The sequence below is a fragment of the Panulirus ornatus genome, chromosome 58 (assembly GCF_036320965.1).
Source record: "Panulirus ornatus isolate Po-2019 chromosome 58, ASM3632096v1, whole genome shotgun sequence".
Taxonomy (NCBI): Eukaryota; Metazoa; Arthropoda; class Malacostraca; order Decapoda; family Palinuridae; genus Panulirus; species Panulirus ornatus.
Genome location: NC_092281.1, coordinates 3,152,958 through 3,171,072, shown reverse-complemented (window position 1 = coordinate 3,171,072; position 18,115 = coordinate 3,152,958). Strand labels below are relative to the sequence as shown.

Here is an 18,115-nt window from a genome sequence, read left to right as displayed (position 1 = left end):
CCTCGAACATAGCTTTATCTAGACCTCCTCTTCTTACGAAGACACATCTTAACTTTATTCCTTTATAGAGATCTCCTCTTCTTACTCTCTCTCTCTCTCTCTCTCTCTCTCTCTCTCTCTCTCTCTCTCTCTCTCTCTCTCTCTCTCTCTCTCCAACGTTCGGCAGCACGAGCGCGCCACCCCTTGGCCCTTGGCCGAGAAACGAGGGCCGGCTAACGGGTTGTTGAGGGAGAGAGAGAGAGAGACCGACCCTGGCCTTGGCCCTGAGCGAGAGGCTGGTGAACGTCCCACACCTGCTGCTGCTGCTCCTCCCTCCTCACTCAGGCTCGACTTCCTCCTCTCTCTCTCTCTCTCTCTCTCTCTCTCTCTCTCTCTCTCTCTCTCTCTCTCTCTCTCTCTCTCTCTCCCTCCACCATCACATACACCTTCCACACGCCTGTATGTCTTCCCTATTCATGGCCTCCGCCACTCACTCTATACGTCACCCACCCCCATATATCACTATACAGTCAGTGTATTTCTTGCATATCATTTTCCGACAGTCTTTTATTATTTCTTCTTCTTGGACGAGCATACGAAAATCATGTTATGTTCTCAATGTTTTGCTTTAGCAAGTCTCAAAGACCAGTTCGCGCGCTCTCTCGACGTCGTCAAACTCGTTTAGAAACTTAAACGTTGCGATGATCAAGTCGACCCTTACTCTTCTCTTTTCCTCTGGAGAGAAAACCTATGACTTTTTTTTAAAGCTTTTAGTGTAACTCATCTCTCTTAATTCTGGTAACATTTTCAGTGGGTTCCTCTAGACCTTCTCCATTACTTCTCTGTCTTACTGTGGTTGCGGTGACCAAAGTGGAGAACACTGTTCTATATTCACCCTCACATACTTGATGAACAGTTTGGTGACCATTCTTTTTTTATACATGGACTGGATTTATTTACTTATTTATTTTACTTTGTCGCTGTCTCCCGCGTTAGCGGGGTAGCGCAAGGAAACAGACGAAAGAATGGCCCAACCCACCCACATACACATGTATATACATACACGTCCACACACGCAAATATACATACCTATACATCTCAATGTATACATATATATACTCACACAGACATATACATATATACACATGTACATGATTCATACTGTCTGCCTTTATTCATTCCCATCGCCACCTCGCCACACATGAAATAACAACCCGCTCCCCCCTCATGTGCGCGAGGTAGCGCTAGGAAAAGACAACAAAGGCCCCATTCGTTCACACCCAGTCTCTAGCTGTCATGTCATAATGCACCGAAACCACAGCTCCCTTTCCACATCCAGGCCCCACAGAACTTTCCATGGTTTACCCCAGACGCTTCAAATGCCCTGGTTCAATCCATTGACAGCAATGGATGTGGTATTGATATTTACCCTCAAACATGTTTTACTCACAGCTCCCCAAAGCCGAGGTCCTGATGACTGGTTAGGCAAACTATAAACTCTTAAGTCTGGCAGATCACTGCATCATATCTCCAGTTAGATGGTATTCGCATTGAATAGGCATTCCAAAACTGTGTCTCGTTCCTTGATGTTTACTCGAGGTGAATTTCATCGACCGTGTGTCAGGACAACATTGGACTTTGCCTAGGTCCCCTTGCAAGCTGATGCACCCTCATGAAACCTTATTTCCCTTGTGTTGAGGTATGGATCCAATTCTTCCGACAAGATATTGACATCCTGATGTCAGTTTATCTTTTATCTTACTGTTCTCCTACCAGCAAGGTAAACTATCTACAAGGTAAACTACCAGCAAGGTAAACTACCTGTAAGATAAACTACCTGAAAGGTAACCTACCAGCATAACGGTAAACTACCTGCAAGGTAAACTACCAGCAAAACAGTAAACTACCTGCAAGGTAAACTACCAGCAAGGTAAACTACCGGCAAGGTAAACTACCAGCAAGGTAAACTACCAGCAAAACGGTAAACTACCTGCAAGGTAAACTAACTCCTCACCTCACCTCTCTCTCTCTCTCTCTCTCTCTCTCTCTCTCTCTGCTATCGCCTACCACCTTGTTTCCCCTCGTCACAGCTCACACTGTTGGCCTCGTCTGTAGGCAGATCTATCTGTAATCGCCCTAATTATCTTTAAGGATCTCTGACGTCGTGTAAGGGACATTATCAACTCCCAAATCCCTGTGTGTGTGTGTGTGTGTGTGTGTGTGTGTGTGTGTGTGGTACGCCTGTGCACAATACCGTAGCCAGCCATCTCTTCCTGTGAGACCAAAGGAAGGTAACTGAAGATATAACCTCAAAAGTCAATTTCACATCTTTAATTTTCTTCTGTTTCCGACCTGCCTCACTCTTCCCTAAGACTCCGCTTCTGTCGACAACGCAAACATTTGGTATATCCAAAAAAAGGAGACTTTGTACCATCTCAAATCATGAACACAGGCGAAGATGTTTCTTTAAGAGCGCTTGGGTGCTCTTGAAGCTAAGTGAAAAGGTGTAAAAGAATGTGATAAAAAAAGGGTCTTTATTGAATCGACCATCTTATTCATCTCACACTTGAGGAGCAGCTTGTAAGGTGGTCAACTACCCCATGACCCCACAATATATCAACTCCAATCCCTTGTGAGCAACCAGCCCTCCCGCAGACCACGAAAAGGCCAACGAAAAAAAAGAAAAAAAAAAAAAGGGGTCCAATATTTCATTATGCATGGTCTGGTGAACACATATAAATGGGAAGGAAGGGTTGTTTACCAGCGGACATGGGGTAACACGTTACCACCAAGTGACCATTAATCACAGGCCATAACAGGTCGTGAGGGAGATGGTCCGTGGGTCGGTCTGGGCTAAGGTCTCCAAGAACACCCAGGCGATGGCGTCTGGCCACAGCGTACACTCTGGGCCTGGAACCTCTGGAGCCACGACCAGTTAAGTTAATTGCAGTCCCACGATCCAGACCACAACGTTGCCCACCGCTGCCCTCGGCTACGTTCACCAGCCCCGGCCAAGAGTCCAAACCTCGAGCGCCTTCGGTCCATCAAACTGTTCCCACCGTGGACACGATGGTGCGACGACCCCCCCGCTCTGCCCTACAGGAAGGGGGGGCCCTTCGGGTACGACGGCCGAGTTATGCCCCTTGCGCTACACAGTCGTACTTCAGGGTCGTGTCGTCTAGCTCACAGGGTCATGAAAGTAAAACATCGAAAGGTCCTCGAAGGCCTGGACTTACATGGAGAAACGTGTGTGTGTGTGTGTGTGTGTGTGTGTGTGTGTGTGTGTGTGTGAGAGAGAGGAAGAAAATGGGAGTCATGGGCTCGCAATGAAACGAGACGTGGGACCAAATAGCCAGCGTCTTCGTGTTTCATCTCGCCGACCATCCATCGCAGGACGCACCATACGTGCCTTCTGTCTTGAGAGTTACAGCGGAGTACTAGCTGCTCCAAAACCCATTAGATATAACTGAACTCCCTTCTCCACCCTCTCCCATTACTTCCCCATCACTGGACCCCCATTCCATAGAGACGGAACGCTATTAGACATATACCTTAAGACCCATTCGTTCTCCCAAAGGGCAAGGGAGCCTTCCAGAGAACAATTTCCAACACCCAAAGGAGATCCATGGTTTCAAGCTTGTTCACCTGGTGGTCATAACTTGCGAACTGATGGTTATAATGACCCAGGTAGCGGAGGGTAGGCCTATCACCCCAAATACCTAACCAACCCACTAGCCACACATCCTCCCCCAGGGATAACCCAACCAACTCTAGATCGAGCGCCTGATGACATGGCAGGATTCTAGAACCACTCTAGGTTAGTATTACAAGGTTTGATCTCTAGGCTCGAGCACCGCTCTAGACCTGGGGAGCAGCTCTAAGGCTGGATAACTAGAAAAAGGGAGATTTCTGAAACTAGATCGTTGAGGCTTGAAGTGACGAAGGAAATACAGAGTTCTAGAACTATGTTTTCGTGTGAGAAGGAAAGAACATTCTAGGTTCAATAGTGTATATGTACGTGTGTGGACGTGTATGTATATACATGTGTATGTGGGTGGGTTGGGCCATTCTTTCGTCTGTTGCCTTGCGCTACCTCGCTAACGCGGGAGATAGCGACACTTGGACACGACGTTACGACCTTTGGCCACAATGGCCTGGCCTTAGAACTGATCAAAAGAAGGTCAGAGCATCGCATGTAAGGGGTCGCTCCGTTGTGCACAGGGGTCGTAACGTCATTCTCAAGGGGTCGTACAACCGTACCCAGAAGGTGGTCCTATCCAGCTCAAGTGGTTAGGTATCTTCTCGCTTCTCTCATCTTCTGCCAGACTCACCACCGACCACCATTCCCTCATTATCCCTCACTCTACTCACCCCTGGTAGCCACACCTCACACCTCACAGCCCAGTGAGCAGCTCCCTGCTCCTACCTTTCACTAGAACCACAGTTTCTACCATCTACTCCCATGGCTGATCTCTCCTTCCTCCTTCTTTCGCCACTCTGTTATGAAGAACGCCTCTCCTCCCGCCCTCTTGTCTACTCACACCTCTTCACCTATCATTCTCCAACCACATCTCCCGAACACCACACCTCTTCAGCCACACCTCCCGAACTACTCCATCTCCTCAGCCAGACCTATTCGACCACATCTCCGAGTCACACCTCCCAACACAATACCTCCTCCAGGGCTCCAATCGAACCACACCTCCCAGACGCATATCTCCAGCCACCCCTCTCCATACGCATCACCTCCACGACAGCTGTATAGCCACTCCTCTCTAACCAAACCTTGTAACCTCACCAACCAAATATATTTCCCAAGCATTCTCTCCAACGAAGCCTTCCCCAGCCACCACCTCCCCCAACCAAAATTCTCTCCCTACACTTCTACAGCCACGCCTCTCCCTCAACACCTCCCTAACTCCACCAACGCGCAACAGACCTGTTGCGAGAAGGGAAAAGTTACCGAATGACTGGAATCAAGCCACTGGAACGAAATTCAGACGACACCCTTAGCTTACTCGAACATAACCGACCATCAACATGGACTTTGAAGTAGAAGATCGTGGGATACGAATCTGATTGAACGCTTTCGTCGTGAACATGGCGAACTGAGACTCGACCACACCATATACTAGGACTTTCCTCAAAGGCTTCGACAAAGACGCACATATTCGACTGCTAAGTAAACAAAGACTCACGGGCACAGATGGTCGACTGTCTGCATCGACAACGAACTCACTCCCAGACGGGAAACAACGAGTGATGGTAAACAGGGAAATATTCGACTGACCTCACGAGTGAGGGGTGTTCCACAGGGCCTTCTCATATGACCTGTCCTTTTCGTTATCTACATTTGTGATCTGGAGGCAGGACTCAGAGGGGGGTAAACTGTCTAGATTTGCCGACTGCACGAATATAGGAAATAAAACAAAGTCAACAGAAGACTATCTGAAGAATCGAAAGGGATTATGACGTAGTGATGGCGAGGGAGTTAGAGCCATGGTAAATGGATTTCAATACAGTGAAGCACTTCGGTGCTAAACATGTAAATGATGAATACAAAATGCTTCGTAAACCAATTCTAGCAGTGAAATAAGAGAAATGACCTTAAGGTAATTATCATAGGATGACCTAAGATACGGAATTTGATGCCCAGTTATGAATGATACAGCCAATAGGATGTTAGAATTCAGTGGTGGATAAGTAGACTTCAAACTGAAAGCTGCAATACCCGCTCTTGGGATTCGCTCTTCGCTTCTGGTCACCAAACCTGATCATAGACGAAGAAAAAACGAGAACAAATCCAGAGAGGAGCTACGAAACTCATCCCTTCACTTAAGAATAAGCCGAGGAGCTGTGACAAGAGGCTTTCAAAACAATGAACGATTTCGACAACATAACACACGAAATTGTGACTAGAAATAACGGGTAGGAAGATAACAAGAAGAGAATTTTTGAAGGTGTTTTGCAAACATTACCACTTCTTACAAATCAAGTCTAGACGAGTACTTCAATGATGGTTGTTGTTATGACAAAATCATCTCAATTCAAGACGTGTATTTCAACCTCATCTTTCCTTTCTAGATTTCAGTTTTCTTGCAGCCTTTTGTTAAGAGAGTAGACAACCTTTTCTCGTTTACACATTCCTATAAGATTTCCATATGAGATTAGGCTCCCCCCTCTATACCACATGGTGTTTCTTCTCATTTCCTTTTTTCCCCTATAGGAGGTTGAGCCGGAGGGAGAGGTGGTTCGGGGAGAGCCTTCTGCTTTACTCCTCATGGACCATCAGGTCTCCTAACCACAGCTTCTCAACCACACCACTTTAGCCACATCTCCTCAGTCCCCACCTCCTCAGCCACACCACTCTAACCACATCTCCCCAGTCCCATCCTTCCAACCACACCTCCTCAGCCACACTGCTCTAACCACACCTTCCCAGACACATTTTCTAACCACACCCTTACAAGCACACTTCCCCATGTACACTACTTCAACCACACCTTCCCAGCCACACTACACCCACCACACCTCTTCAGCCACACTTCTACAGCCACACCTCCCCAACTACACCTTTCCAAACCACACCTCCCTAACCACATCTCTTCCACCACACCTAAATAACCTCTCCAGCCATACTTCTCCCGTAACATGTACCCCATTACGCCTCTCCAACCACAAATTTCCATAACCACACCTCCCCCACAACACCTCTCCTTAGCCACACCACCTCGACGAAACCTTCTCCAGCCACACTTCTCCTCTCATAACCAGTTACAACCCTACCCAGCTCACTGAGATACGTCACTGTATTACATATCCCCGTGGAAGTCCTTTGTCGTAAACTTCTTTCTGTTTACGACTTAGAAATGATAGAAGAAAAAAAAGAGAATGCATAATTTAGCCTCTTAAAATTGGTGCTTTTATCATTATCAATTCGGAGGAACACGAAAATATATCTGGCGATGAATTCGAACACGGGGAAGGAAAATATATTAATCGTTGGTGTTGAATAAAGATAAATGAAATGAAATGTAATCGAAGTATATTGAATTTATAGACGCTGCCAAAATAATCCATAACATGAGCTTGAGTTAGAGTGTTACCAGCGCTTGAGTTAGAGTGTTACCAACGTTTGAGTTAGAGTGTTACCAACGCTTGAGTTAGAGTGTTACCAGCATTTGAGTTAGAGTGTTACCAGCGCTTGAGTTAGAGTGTTACCAACGCTTGAGTTAGAGTGTTACCAACACTTGAGTTAGAGTGTTACCAGCATTTGAGTTAGAATGTTACCAGCGCTTGAGTTAGAGTATTACCAACGCTTGAATTAGAGGTTTACCAAAGCTTGAGTTAGAGTGTTACCAGCGCTTGAGTTAGAGTGTTACCAACGCTTGAGTTAGAGTGTTACCAAAGCTTGAGTTAGAGTGTTACCAGCGCTTGAGTTAGAGTGTTATCAGCGCTTAAGTTAGAGTGTTACCAAAGCTTGAGTTAGAGTGTTACCAGCGCTTGAGTTAGAGTGTTACCAGCGCTTGAGTTAGAGTGTTACCAGCGCTTGAGTTAGAGTGTTACCAACGCTTGAGTTAGAGTGTTACCAAAGCTTGAGTTAGAGTGTTACCAGCGCTTGAGTTAGAGTGTTATCAGCGCTTAAGTTAGAGTGTTACCAACGCTTGAGTTAGAGTGTTACCAGCGCTTGAATTAGAGTGTTACCAGCGCTTGAGTTAGAGTGTTATCAGCGCTTGAGTTAGAGTGTTACCAACGCTTGAGTTAGAGTGTTACCAGCGCTTGAGTTAGAGTGTTGCCAGCGCTTGGGTTAGAGTGTTACCAGCGCTTGGGTTAGAGTGTTATCAGCGCTTGAGTTAGAGTGTTACCAAAGCTTGAGTTAGAGTGTTACCAGCGCTTGAGTTAGAGTGTTATCAGCGCTTAAGTTAGAGTGTTACCAACGCTTGAGTTAGAGTGTTACCAGCGCTTGAATTAGAGTGTTACCAGCGCTTGAGTTAGAGTGTTATCAGCGCTTGAGTTAGAGTGTTACCAGCGCTTGGGTTAGAGTGTTACCAGCGCTTGAGTTAGAGTGTTACCAGCGCTTGGGTTAGAGTGTTACCAACGCTTGAGTTAGAGTGTTACCAGCGCTTGAGTTAGAGTGTTACCAGCGCTTGAGTTAGAGTGTTACCAGAGAGAGAGAGAGAGAGAGAGAGAGAGAGAGAGAGAGAGAGAGAGAGAGAGAGAGAGGAAAAGAAGCGAATCATAGGCTGGGATCATAGAAGGCAACCCACATTGTCCCCCCAAAAAAGAAAAAGTAAACAAAAAAATATATATATATATATTTTGGCCTTCGACTCAAGAGAACACGGTCAAAAAAAAAGTATATAAAAAAATCGTATATTGAAAAAAAAGGAAAGAAATGGTTATTAGCACAATTACCTTAGCCCGAATCACCATTTAAAACACCACCGGGCAGAAAGGGGGTGACAGGGATGGCGTTTAAATTGATTAAAACCTGAGAGGTGAAGCGGCGGGAACTTGATAACAAGCGTTCCACTTGAGGAAGCGGCTTCCAGTCCCAGCCAGCACGAAGCGGGTCCCCGCATCAGCCAGCACGAAGCGGGACCCCACCTCAGCCAGCACGAAGCGGGACCGACCCCACATCAGCCAGCACGAAGCGGGTCCCCACATCAGCCAGCACGAAGCGGGACCCCACCTCAGCCAGCACGAAGCGGGACCCCACATCAGCCAGCACGAAGCGGGTCCCCACCTCAGCCAGCACGAAGCGGGTCCCCACATCAGCCAGCACGAAGCGGGTCCCCACATCAGCCAGCACGAAGCGGGGTCCCCACATCAGCCGGCACGAAGAGGGTCCCCACATCAGCCAGCACGAAGCGGGTCCCCACATCAGCCAGCACGAAGCGGGTCCCCACATCAGCCAGCACGAAGCGGGTCCCCACATCAGCCAGCACGAAGCGGGGTCCCCACATCAGCCAGCACGAAGCGGGTCCCCACATCAGCCAGCACGAAGCGGGACCCCACATCAGCCAGCACGAAGCGGGACCCCACATCAGCCAGCACGAAGCGGGTCCCCACATCAGCCAGCACGAAGCGGGACCCCACCTCAGCCAGCACGAAGCGGGTCCCCACATCAGCCAGCACGAAGCGGGACCCCACCTCAGCCAGCACGAAGCGGGACCACGTCTACTACTACTACTACTACTACTACTACTACTACTTTTTTCTTTCTTTCAAACTATTCGCCATTTCCCGCATTAGTGAGGTAGCGTTAAGAACAGAGAACTGGGCCTTTGAGGGAATACCCTCACCTGGCCCTCTTCTCTGTTCCTTCTTTTGGAAAATTAAAAAAAAAAAAATGAGAGGGGAGGATTTCCAGCCCCCCGCTCCCTCCCCTTTTAGTCGCCTTCTACGACACGCAGGGAATACGTGGGAAATATTCTTTCTCCCCTATCCCTAGGGATAATAATAATAATAATAATAATAATAATAATAATAATAATGATAATAATGATAATAATAATAATAATAATAATAATAATAATAATAATAATAATAACAATAATAATGATAAAGGAAAGCATCGCTTTTTTCATGCGATAAGAAAACTTCGAGAAACACGACCGAACTCATAATCACTCCACCTCGAGTACGACTTGAAACTCAAGCTGGAAGTCCCTCAACCTTGAACCCATTTTCTACCTGGAGCTGAACTTTGCCTGAAGCTGAAGCTTTATGTATCTGAAGTTAAGAACTTAACCTGATAACTGAAGTTAAGAGCTTAACCTGATAACTGAAGTTAAGAACTTAACCTGATATCTGAAGTTAAGAACTTAACCTGGTATCTGAAGTTAAGAACTTAACCTGGTATCTGAAGTTAAGAACTTAACCTGATATCTGAAGTTACGAACTTAACCTGATATCTGAAGTTAAGAACTTAACCTGATATCTAAAGTTAAGAACTTAACCTGATATCTTAAGTTAAAAACTTAACCTGATATCTGAAGTTAAGAACTTAACCTGATAACTGAAGTTACGAACTTAACCTGATAACTGAAGTTAAGAACTTAACCTGATATCTGAAGTTAAGAACTTAACTTTATATCTGAAGTTACCTTGAACTTAACCTGGTATCTGAAGTTTAGAACTTAACCTGATAACTGAAGTTAAGAACTTAACCTGATATCTGAAGTTAAGAACTTAACCTGATATCTGAAGTTAAGAACTTAACCTGATAACTGAAGTTACGAACTTAACCTGATAACTGAAGTTACCTTGAACTTCAAGTAGGAATGTGACCTGAGATAAGTGTGAAAGTGAACCTTGAGATGGAGGTTGTACTTGATCTGAAGTCTCAGTCTGAGGTGGACCTTGAAAATAACACTGTACCTGATACACGAACCTGGCCTAAAACTTGACCTTGGTTAGTGCCTCCAAGTCCATACACGACCTCCTCCTCCAAAACCATTGATCAAATTTGGCCACTTAAACACGAGGGTACGACCCTCGAGGGCGACATTACGACCCTTCGAGGACGACGTTACGACCCTCGAGGGCGACATTACGACCCTCGAGGACGACATTACGACCCTCGAGGGCGACATTACGACCCTCGAGGACGACATTATGACCCTCGAGGACGTCATTACGACCCTCAAGGGCGACAATATGACCCTCGAGGACGATATAACGACCCTCGAGGGCGACATTATGACCCTCGAGGACGACATTACGATCCTCGAGGAAGACATTACGACCCTTAGGCATACTGGTCTGTCCTTCGACTCAAGACTAGGCCGTCGCATCTTAAGGGTCGTACCGTCGTGCGGTGGCGAAGAAAACGGGCTGTCGCGAGGGGTACTTACCACAGAAAGGGATGCCTGCGGGAGTCCATGTGCCATTTTCTCCACAGATCTTCCTCGCCGGGCCCAGGAGTTCGAATCCCCGATCGCAGGTGTACGTGGCCACCGTCCTGGTGGCCAGGCGTTTGTCGGAGAAGCTGACGGTGGAGTGGGCGGGGGCGCCGGGGAAGCCACAGCACCAGCCTGAAGAAAACGTAAGGAGGTTAACTACTATTCACAGCGGAAGAAAACGTAAGGAGGTTATCTACTATTCACAACGGAAGAAAACGTACGGAGGTTATCTACTATTCACAACGGAAGAAAACGTACGGAGGTTAACTACTATTCACAACGGAAGAAAACGTACGGAGGTTATCTACTATTCACAACGGAAGAAAACGTACGGAGGTTGACTACTATTCACAACGGAAGAAAACGTACGGAGGTTATCTACTATTCACAACGGAAGAAAACGTACGGAGGTTAACTACTATTCACATCGGAAGAAAACGTACGGAGGTTACTACTATTCACAACGGAAGAAGAGCAACTCTTGTTTATGTTGAGGGGTGTGTGTGTGTGTGTGTGTGTGTGTATGTGTGTGTGTGTGTGTGTGTGTGTGTGTGTGTGTGTGTGTGTGTGTGTGTGTGTGTGTGGCACACAAGTTACAACACTCATACAGACAAGAAGTCAAACTCGAAGACGGGGATGTAGTACAGTTACGTCACTCGATTCATACAACAGGATCGCAACTCAGTCAAGACCAAGTGGTGGTCGTCTTCGTACACTGAAACGAGCCCCAACGATCGTAATGGCGTAGTTACGGGACGGTATGGTGAACAAGAGCAAAGACTGGATTCGTATAGGAATGAGTGGGGATGTACGCCACAGGGAAATGAAAGACGGAGAAGCGAACGTATCTCGTGGCCATTCACATCTTCAGGGGTACAGAGATGAGGAACGTAAGTAGGGGGTGGTACGAAGATGTAAACTATGTCGTATACCCGCACCCCTTGTTAGCCAGAGGGTCCTACAAACACGCGCTGGTGGAGGGAGAGGGGGAAGAAAGGGGTAACAAAGTAAAAATCAGAAATGAAATGGTTGTTGATAGGGTTAGTTTGTGCTGGAGGTAACGCTAGGCGGGCGGTCGGTTCTCCGGTACCAGAGCCCTACAGAGAGAGAGAGAGAGAGAGAGAGAGAGAGAGAGAGGGATCCTGTTGAACATTTACGGCATCATGAGGGGCGGGTGGGGGGCGGTGTTGTTGGTAGTAAACCTGTCCTCTTAGACAGGCCTAATGGTCAAGTGTGTGTGTGTGTGTGTGTGTGTGTGTGTGTGTGTGTGTGTGTTCCCACCTCCCCTCAACACGGAGACATAACTCACACACTTCGGTTTACCCTCAATTGGTCTCATCACTCCAGGCATAAACCTCTTGGTCAGTGACTGGTTCCTCCTAGCCTCCCTTTTTTTCTTTGGATCGAAAAGTCTATTAACAAATTCCATAAACCTCTTGGTCAGTGCCTGGTTCCTCCTAGCCTCCCTTTTTTTTCTTTTGGACCGAAAAGTCTATTAACAAATTCCATAAACCTCTTGGTCAGTGACTGGTTCCTCCTAGCCTCCCTTTTTTTTCTTTTGGACTGAAGTCTATTAACAAATTCCATAAACCTCTTGGTCAGTGACTGGTTCCTCCTAGCCTCCCTTTTTTTCTTCTTTGGACCGAAAAGTCTATTAACAAATTCCATAAACCTCTTGGTCAGTGACTGGTTCCTCCTAGCCTCCTTTTATGGACCCAAGTCTATTAACAAATTCCATACTCCCTCATTCTCCCAGGCGCCTTATTTGCGATGGTTCACAATCACATTCCTCTACTTCAACTACCTGGTCATCTTCGTGACCATAAACGTTATGAAACGTTCTGAAACGTTGTTCTCCCTCTCTTTTCAGTCAGTCCCGTAACATCCCAAGAGTGTCATCACACACACACACACACACACACACACACACACACACACACACACCTATGTTCTCCCGGGGCAATCATTTTCCTGTTATACCGGACGCTGGTGCGATGGGTGGCGGTGAGGTGGTGGGAGAGGTGGTTGGTGGTGAGGTGGTGGAAGAGGCGGGAGTGGTAGTGGTGGGAGTGGTAGTGGTGAGGTGGCGGTGAGGTGGTGGGAGAGGTGGGAGTGGTTGGTGGTGGGAGAGGTGGGAGTGGTTGGTGGTGGTGAGGTGGTGGAAGAGGCGGGAGTGGTTGGTGGTGGTGAGGTGGTGGAAGAGGTGGGAGTGGTGGTGGTGACGTGGTGGTGGGAGAGGTGGGAGTGGTGAGGTGGTGGTGGGAGAGGCGGTGGGAGTGGGTGGTTGGTGGTGGTCAGGTGGTGGAAGAGGCGGTGGGAGTGGTTGGTGGTGGTGAGGTGGTGGAAGAGGTGGAAGTGGTGGTGGTGAGGTGGTGGTGGTGGGAGAGGCGGTGGGAGTGGGTGGTTGGTGGTGGTGGTGAGGTGGTGGAAGAGGTGGGAGTGGTAGTGGTGAGGTGGTGGAAGAGGTGGGAGTGGTTCGAGGTGGGAGTGGTGGTGGTGAGGTGGTGGTGGGAGAGGCGGTGGGAGTGGGTGGTTGGTGGTGGTGGTGAGGTGGTGGAAGAGGTGGGAGTGGTAGTGGTGAGGTGGTGGAAGAGGTGGGAGTGGTTCGAGGTGGGAGTGGTGGTGGTGAGGTGGTGGTGGGAGAGGCGGTGGGAGTGGGTGGTTGGTGGTGAGGTGGTGGTGGGTGGGAGAGAAGGAGGAGGAGGACTGCGTCTGGCTGGTCGATCATAACGGCGTCTCTGTGTTTATAGGTCGCACCAGGTGTGAGAAGCGCTCCACACGTCTCTTCCTACACTTCTCCTCCGCCAACGGCTCTACGTCCGCTGACGCTGGAGGGAATCGTCAAAACCTGAGAAAGAGGTGAGATGGAGTGGAGGAGGAGGAGGAGGAGGAGGGACTCGAAAGACGCTCAAGCTTCAGGAAAGCTTGAGTAACAGCTTGAAGACGAGTTATTATATACAGAAGCTGGTCAGAATGACGAGGCCGGGTCTTGTAGCGGGGTAGAGAGAGAGAGAGAGAGAGAGAGAGAGAGAGAGAGAGAGAGAGAGAGAGAGAGAGAGAGAGAGAGAGAGATCGCACCTTAGGGAGGGAGAAACGGCAGCGAAAACGGCGAAGGCCCCCACGAGAAGGATCCATCACCCACACAATTAAGAAACCGTAGGTCGCCCTTCCCTCCCTCCCTTCCCTCCCTCCCTTCCCTCCCTCCTTCCCTCCACCGCTACAGGTGGCGCTGCCTTCCCCAGGCCAGACCCGTAACCCGGTAATAACACCTCTAACTCATTCCCCCATTTTCCTTTTGGCCACCAACTCGAAGGTTGAAGACTTGTATGATCATTCCCCATAGTGTTCGTAAGAGCTGCCACGGCCTCTCAGTACCAGAGAAATGGCGAGGAATTCTTTGTCATACAGCAACCTCGCTAAAGGTGACGCTACGCATGCAGTGTAACCGAGCAGCAGGCAGAGTCCGGTAGCAAAGATACATATATATACATATGTATACATATGTATGTGTAAGGGCGATCATAGCCGAGCGCTTAGCGTCCCCGACTACCTTACAAAAGGTCCCTGGTTCGAATCCTTGCTGCTGCAAGGCATTATGTAATATATATATATATATATATATATATATATATATATATATATATATATATATATATATATATATATATACTTTGTCGCTGTCTCCCGCGTTTGCGAGGTAGCGCAAGGAAACAGACGAAAGAAATGGCCCAACCCCCCCCCCCCCCATACACATGTACATACACACGTCCACACACGCAAATATACATACCTACACAGCTTTCCATGGTTTACCCCAGACGCTTCACATGCCTTGCTTCAATCCACTGACAGCACGTCAACCCCTGTATACCACATGACTCCAATTCACTCTATTTCTTGCCCTCCTTTCACCCTCCTGCATGTTCAGGCCCCGATCACACAAAATCTTTTTCACTCCATCTTTCCACCTCCAATTTGGTCTCCCTCTTCTCCTCGTTCCCTCCACCTCCGACACATATATCCTCTTGGTCAATCTCTCCTCACTCATTCTCTCCATGTGCCCAAACCATTTCAAAACACCCTCTTCTGCTCTCTCAACCACGCTCTTTTTATTTCCACACATCTCTCTTACCCTTACGTTACTTACTCGATCAAACCACCTCACACCACACATTGTCCTCAAACATCTCATTTCCAGCACATCCATCCTCCTGCGCACATCTCTATCCATAGCCCACGCCTCGCAACCATACAACATTGTTGGAGCCACTATTCCCTCAAACATACCCATTTTTGCTTTCCGAGATAATGTTCTCGACTTCCACACATTTTTCAAGGCTCCCAAAATTTTCGCCCCCTCCCCCACCCTATGATCCACTTCCGCTTCCATGGTTCCATCCGCTGACAGATCCACTCCCAGATATCTAAAACACTTCACTTCCTCCAGTTTTTCTCCATTCAAACTCACCTCCCAATTGACTTGACCCTCACCCCTACTGTACCTAATAACCTTGCTCTTATTCACATTTACTCTCAACTTTCTTCTTCCACACACTTTACCAAACTCAGTCACCAGCTTCTGCAGTTTCTCACATGAATCAGCCACCAGCGCTGTATCATCAGCGAACAACAACTGACTCACTTCCCAAGCTCTCTTATCCCCAACAGACTTCATACTTGCCCCTCTTTCCAGGACTCTTGCATTTACCTCCCTTACAACCCCATCCATAAACAAATATATATATATATATATATATATATATATATATATATATATATATAGCGAGACTTTGCCTTGTGACAGGGCGAGCGTGGTGCTGACACAGAGCACCTGGGAGAGAGTATGTATGTATGGATATGTATATGTATGTGTGTATGTATAAAATGTATATATGTATATATATATATATATATATATATATACACACACAATACAGCGACCCAGGTAACGGAACAACGTCGTCAACACACAGCGAGTGTGCTGCTCCCGTGGACGAAGAAGGTTCTGTGCCACATTCCCACGTCTGCCTCACCAGAGGAAGCTGTGGTTGTGGAGTGGTGTGGGGGTCCAGGAGGAGGAGGAAGAGGAAGAGGAAGAGGAAGAGAAGGAGAAGGAGGAGGCTTGCTAACTGTAGCACATGTAGCCACCAGTATGCTCGGGAAGAAGACGAAGAAGAAAAAGGAGGGAGGAGACAGAGAAAGATGATTCCCACCAAGGCATCCGTTATCTATCTTCTCCCATGTCCTCCCCAGATGGACGCCGTCGCTCACACCCACACACACACACACACCCAAGCGACCCTCCATGTCTACAAGACTCCGTCTCTCACCATGGGAGGTGAGGCATGCCATGGTCAGGTCATGGAATGGGGCGCTACGTAGGGCTATATACATCTCCCCCCCATACACTGTGCAGAGATATAAACACACGTACACACGCTCATATATATACATATACATATATATATATATATATATATATATATATATATATATATATATATATATATATTGTAGTAGGTCACAGCAGCGCTCGTGATCTCGTACTTACTGATAACCAAGAGGAAAAGGAGACACTTTAACTTCCCAAGCGCACTTTTGTGTAATAATCACATCATCAGGGGTGACACAAGAGAGAAATAAGATTCAGCTGATATACAACGAAAAGACGTAGCTAGTACGCCATTTGGGGAAATGAAATACGATAAGTTCCCAAGCGCACTTTCGTGTATTGATCACATCGTCAGGGGAGATACAAGAATGAGAGGGTGAGAGCTGGCTGACGATGTGATCATCACACGAAAGTGCACTTGGGAACTTATCGTGTTCCATTTCCCCAAATGGCGTCCTAGCTACGTTTGTTCGTTGTATATCAACTGACTGTCATTTCTCTCTTATGTCTCCCCTGAGGATGTGATTATTACACGAAAGTGCACTTGGGAACTTGTGTTTCATTTTCCCCGTGGACTCAGGAATATATATATATATATATATATATATATATATATATATATATATATATATATATATATATATATATAAATATAAAGTAAAGAATAAGGATAACAATAAGTTTCCTGTGGCACTAGTCCAGCTGCTGGGGGCCCGTGGCGAGCGGCGTGGGTCACAGATGGGTTTCGTAATGAGGAAATCCTGTATAATAACTTATGGTTGATGGGCGGTATATTAAGGGACAAAGAGCGGCAGAATATACCTGTCTCCCATCCACCAGGTCATGCTACGAGGCTGGGGGTTCTGTGGGGTGTGTCAGCGCCCACAGCTCCAGATGGGGTTTGGAAATACCTGATCGTATATTGCCCCTCTCTCCTCCTCCTCGCTACGCGCAGGGGGGGACAGACGTCTGTATACACACACTCGCTTCGTCTAGGGTGTCTCGTGCTTGTTCATACATCCATAACAGGGTGTTGTAAGGTGTTGTAACTACTGCTGGTTCAATGCTCATCTCAAAACCTGATGTGATGTAGACTTATCTCACTTTGGAGGCCCACTGAAACGTAATGATCTATTATATATATATATATAAGTGTGCGATCTTTTTTTTTTCTCTCTTTTATTTCAATCATATATATATTCCCAGTGAGTTTGAAAGGATCTGGAGGACGAGGAGGGGAGAGAGAGAGAGAGAGAGAAAGAGAGAGAGAGAGAGAGAGAGAGAGAGAGAGAGAGAGAGAGAGAGAGAGAGAGAGAGAGAGAGAGAGAGAGAGAGAGAGAGTCCGTGTGTGTGTGTGTGTATGTGTGTGTGTGTGTGTGTATGTGTGTGTGTGTGTGTGTGTGTGTGTGTGTTGTTATTTACCGGTAAACTACATAATGCAAGGGTTCGTGTCAGTGGCTCATAACCAAACGCGTCGTAACGAACATATGCTATGACGAAACCACTCACGAGGGGGGGGGGGGGGTTCGTTAAACTTACACTTGCTCCGCAAACCGTAAATATGGTCCGTTTACTTGCACTCGCTCCGTAAACCGTAAATATGGTCCGTTTACTTGCACTCGCTCCGTAAACCGTAAATATGGTTCGTTTACTTGCACTCGCTCCGTAAACCGTAATTATGGTCCGTAAGACTTCAGATGCTTAAGGAAAAAGACGTACATATGGTCCGTACAACGTCCACATGGTCCGTGAATCGTGCATATGGTCCGTAAGGCTGACACATATGTAGTCTTGCTTATAAAAACATGAACAAGGGCAGGCCCAAAGAAGTATGCAC

At 47.2% G+C, this 18,115-nt stretch overlaps 1 protein-coding gene across 3 annotated transcripts in view; it reads right to left on the bottom strand.

Moving 5' to 3' along the window:
• LOC139766849 (sushi, von Willebrand factor type A, EGF and pentraxin domain-containing protein 1) overlaps positions 1 to 18,115 on the bottom strand; it is a 152,275-nt gene that overhangs the window by 98,407 nt on the left and 35,753 nt on the right. For all 3 annotated transcript variants that reach the window (XM_071695801.1, XM_071695802.1, XM_071695803.1), the window contains exon 2: positions 10,839 to 11,018. In XM_071695801.1, coding sequence (XP_071551902.1) covers positions 10,839 to 11,018 — 180 coding nt within the window. The remainder of the gene's footprint in view (positions 1 to 10,838; positions 11,019 to 18,115) is intronic.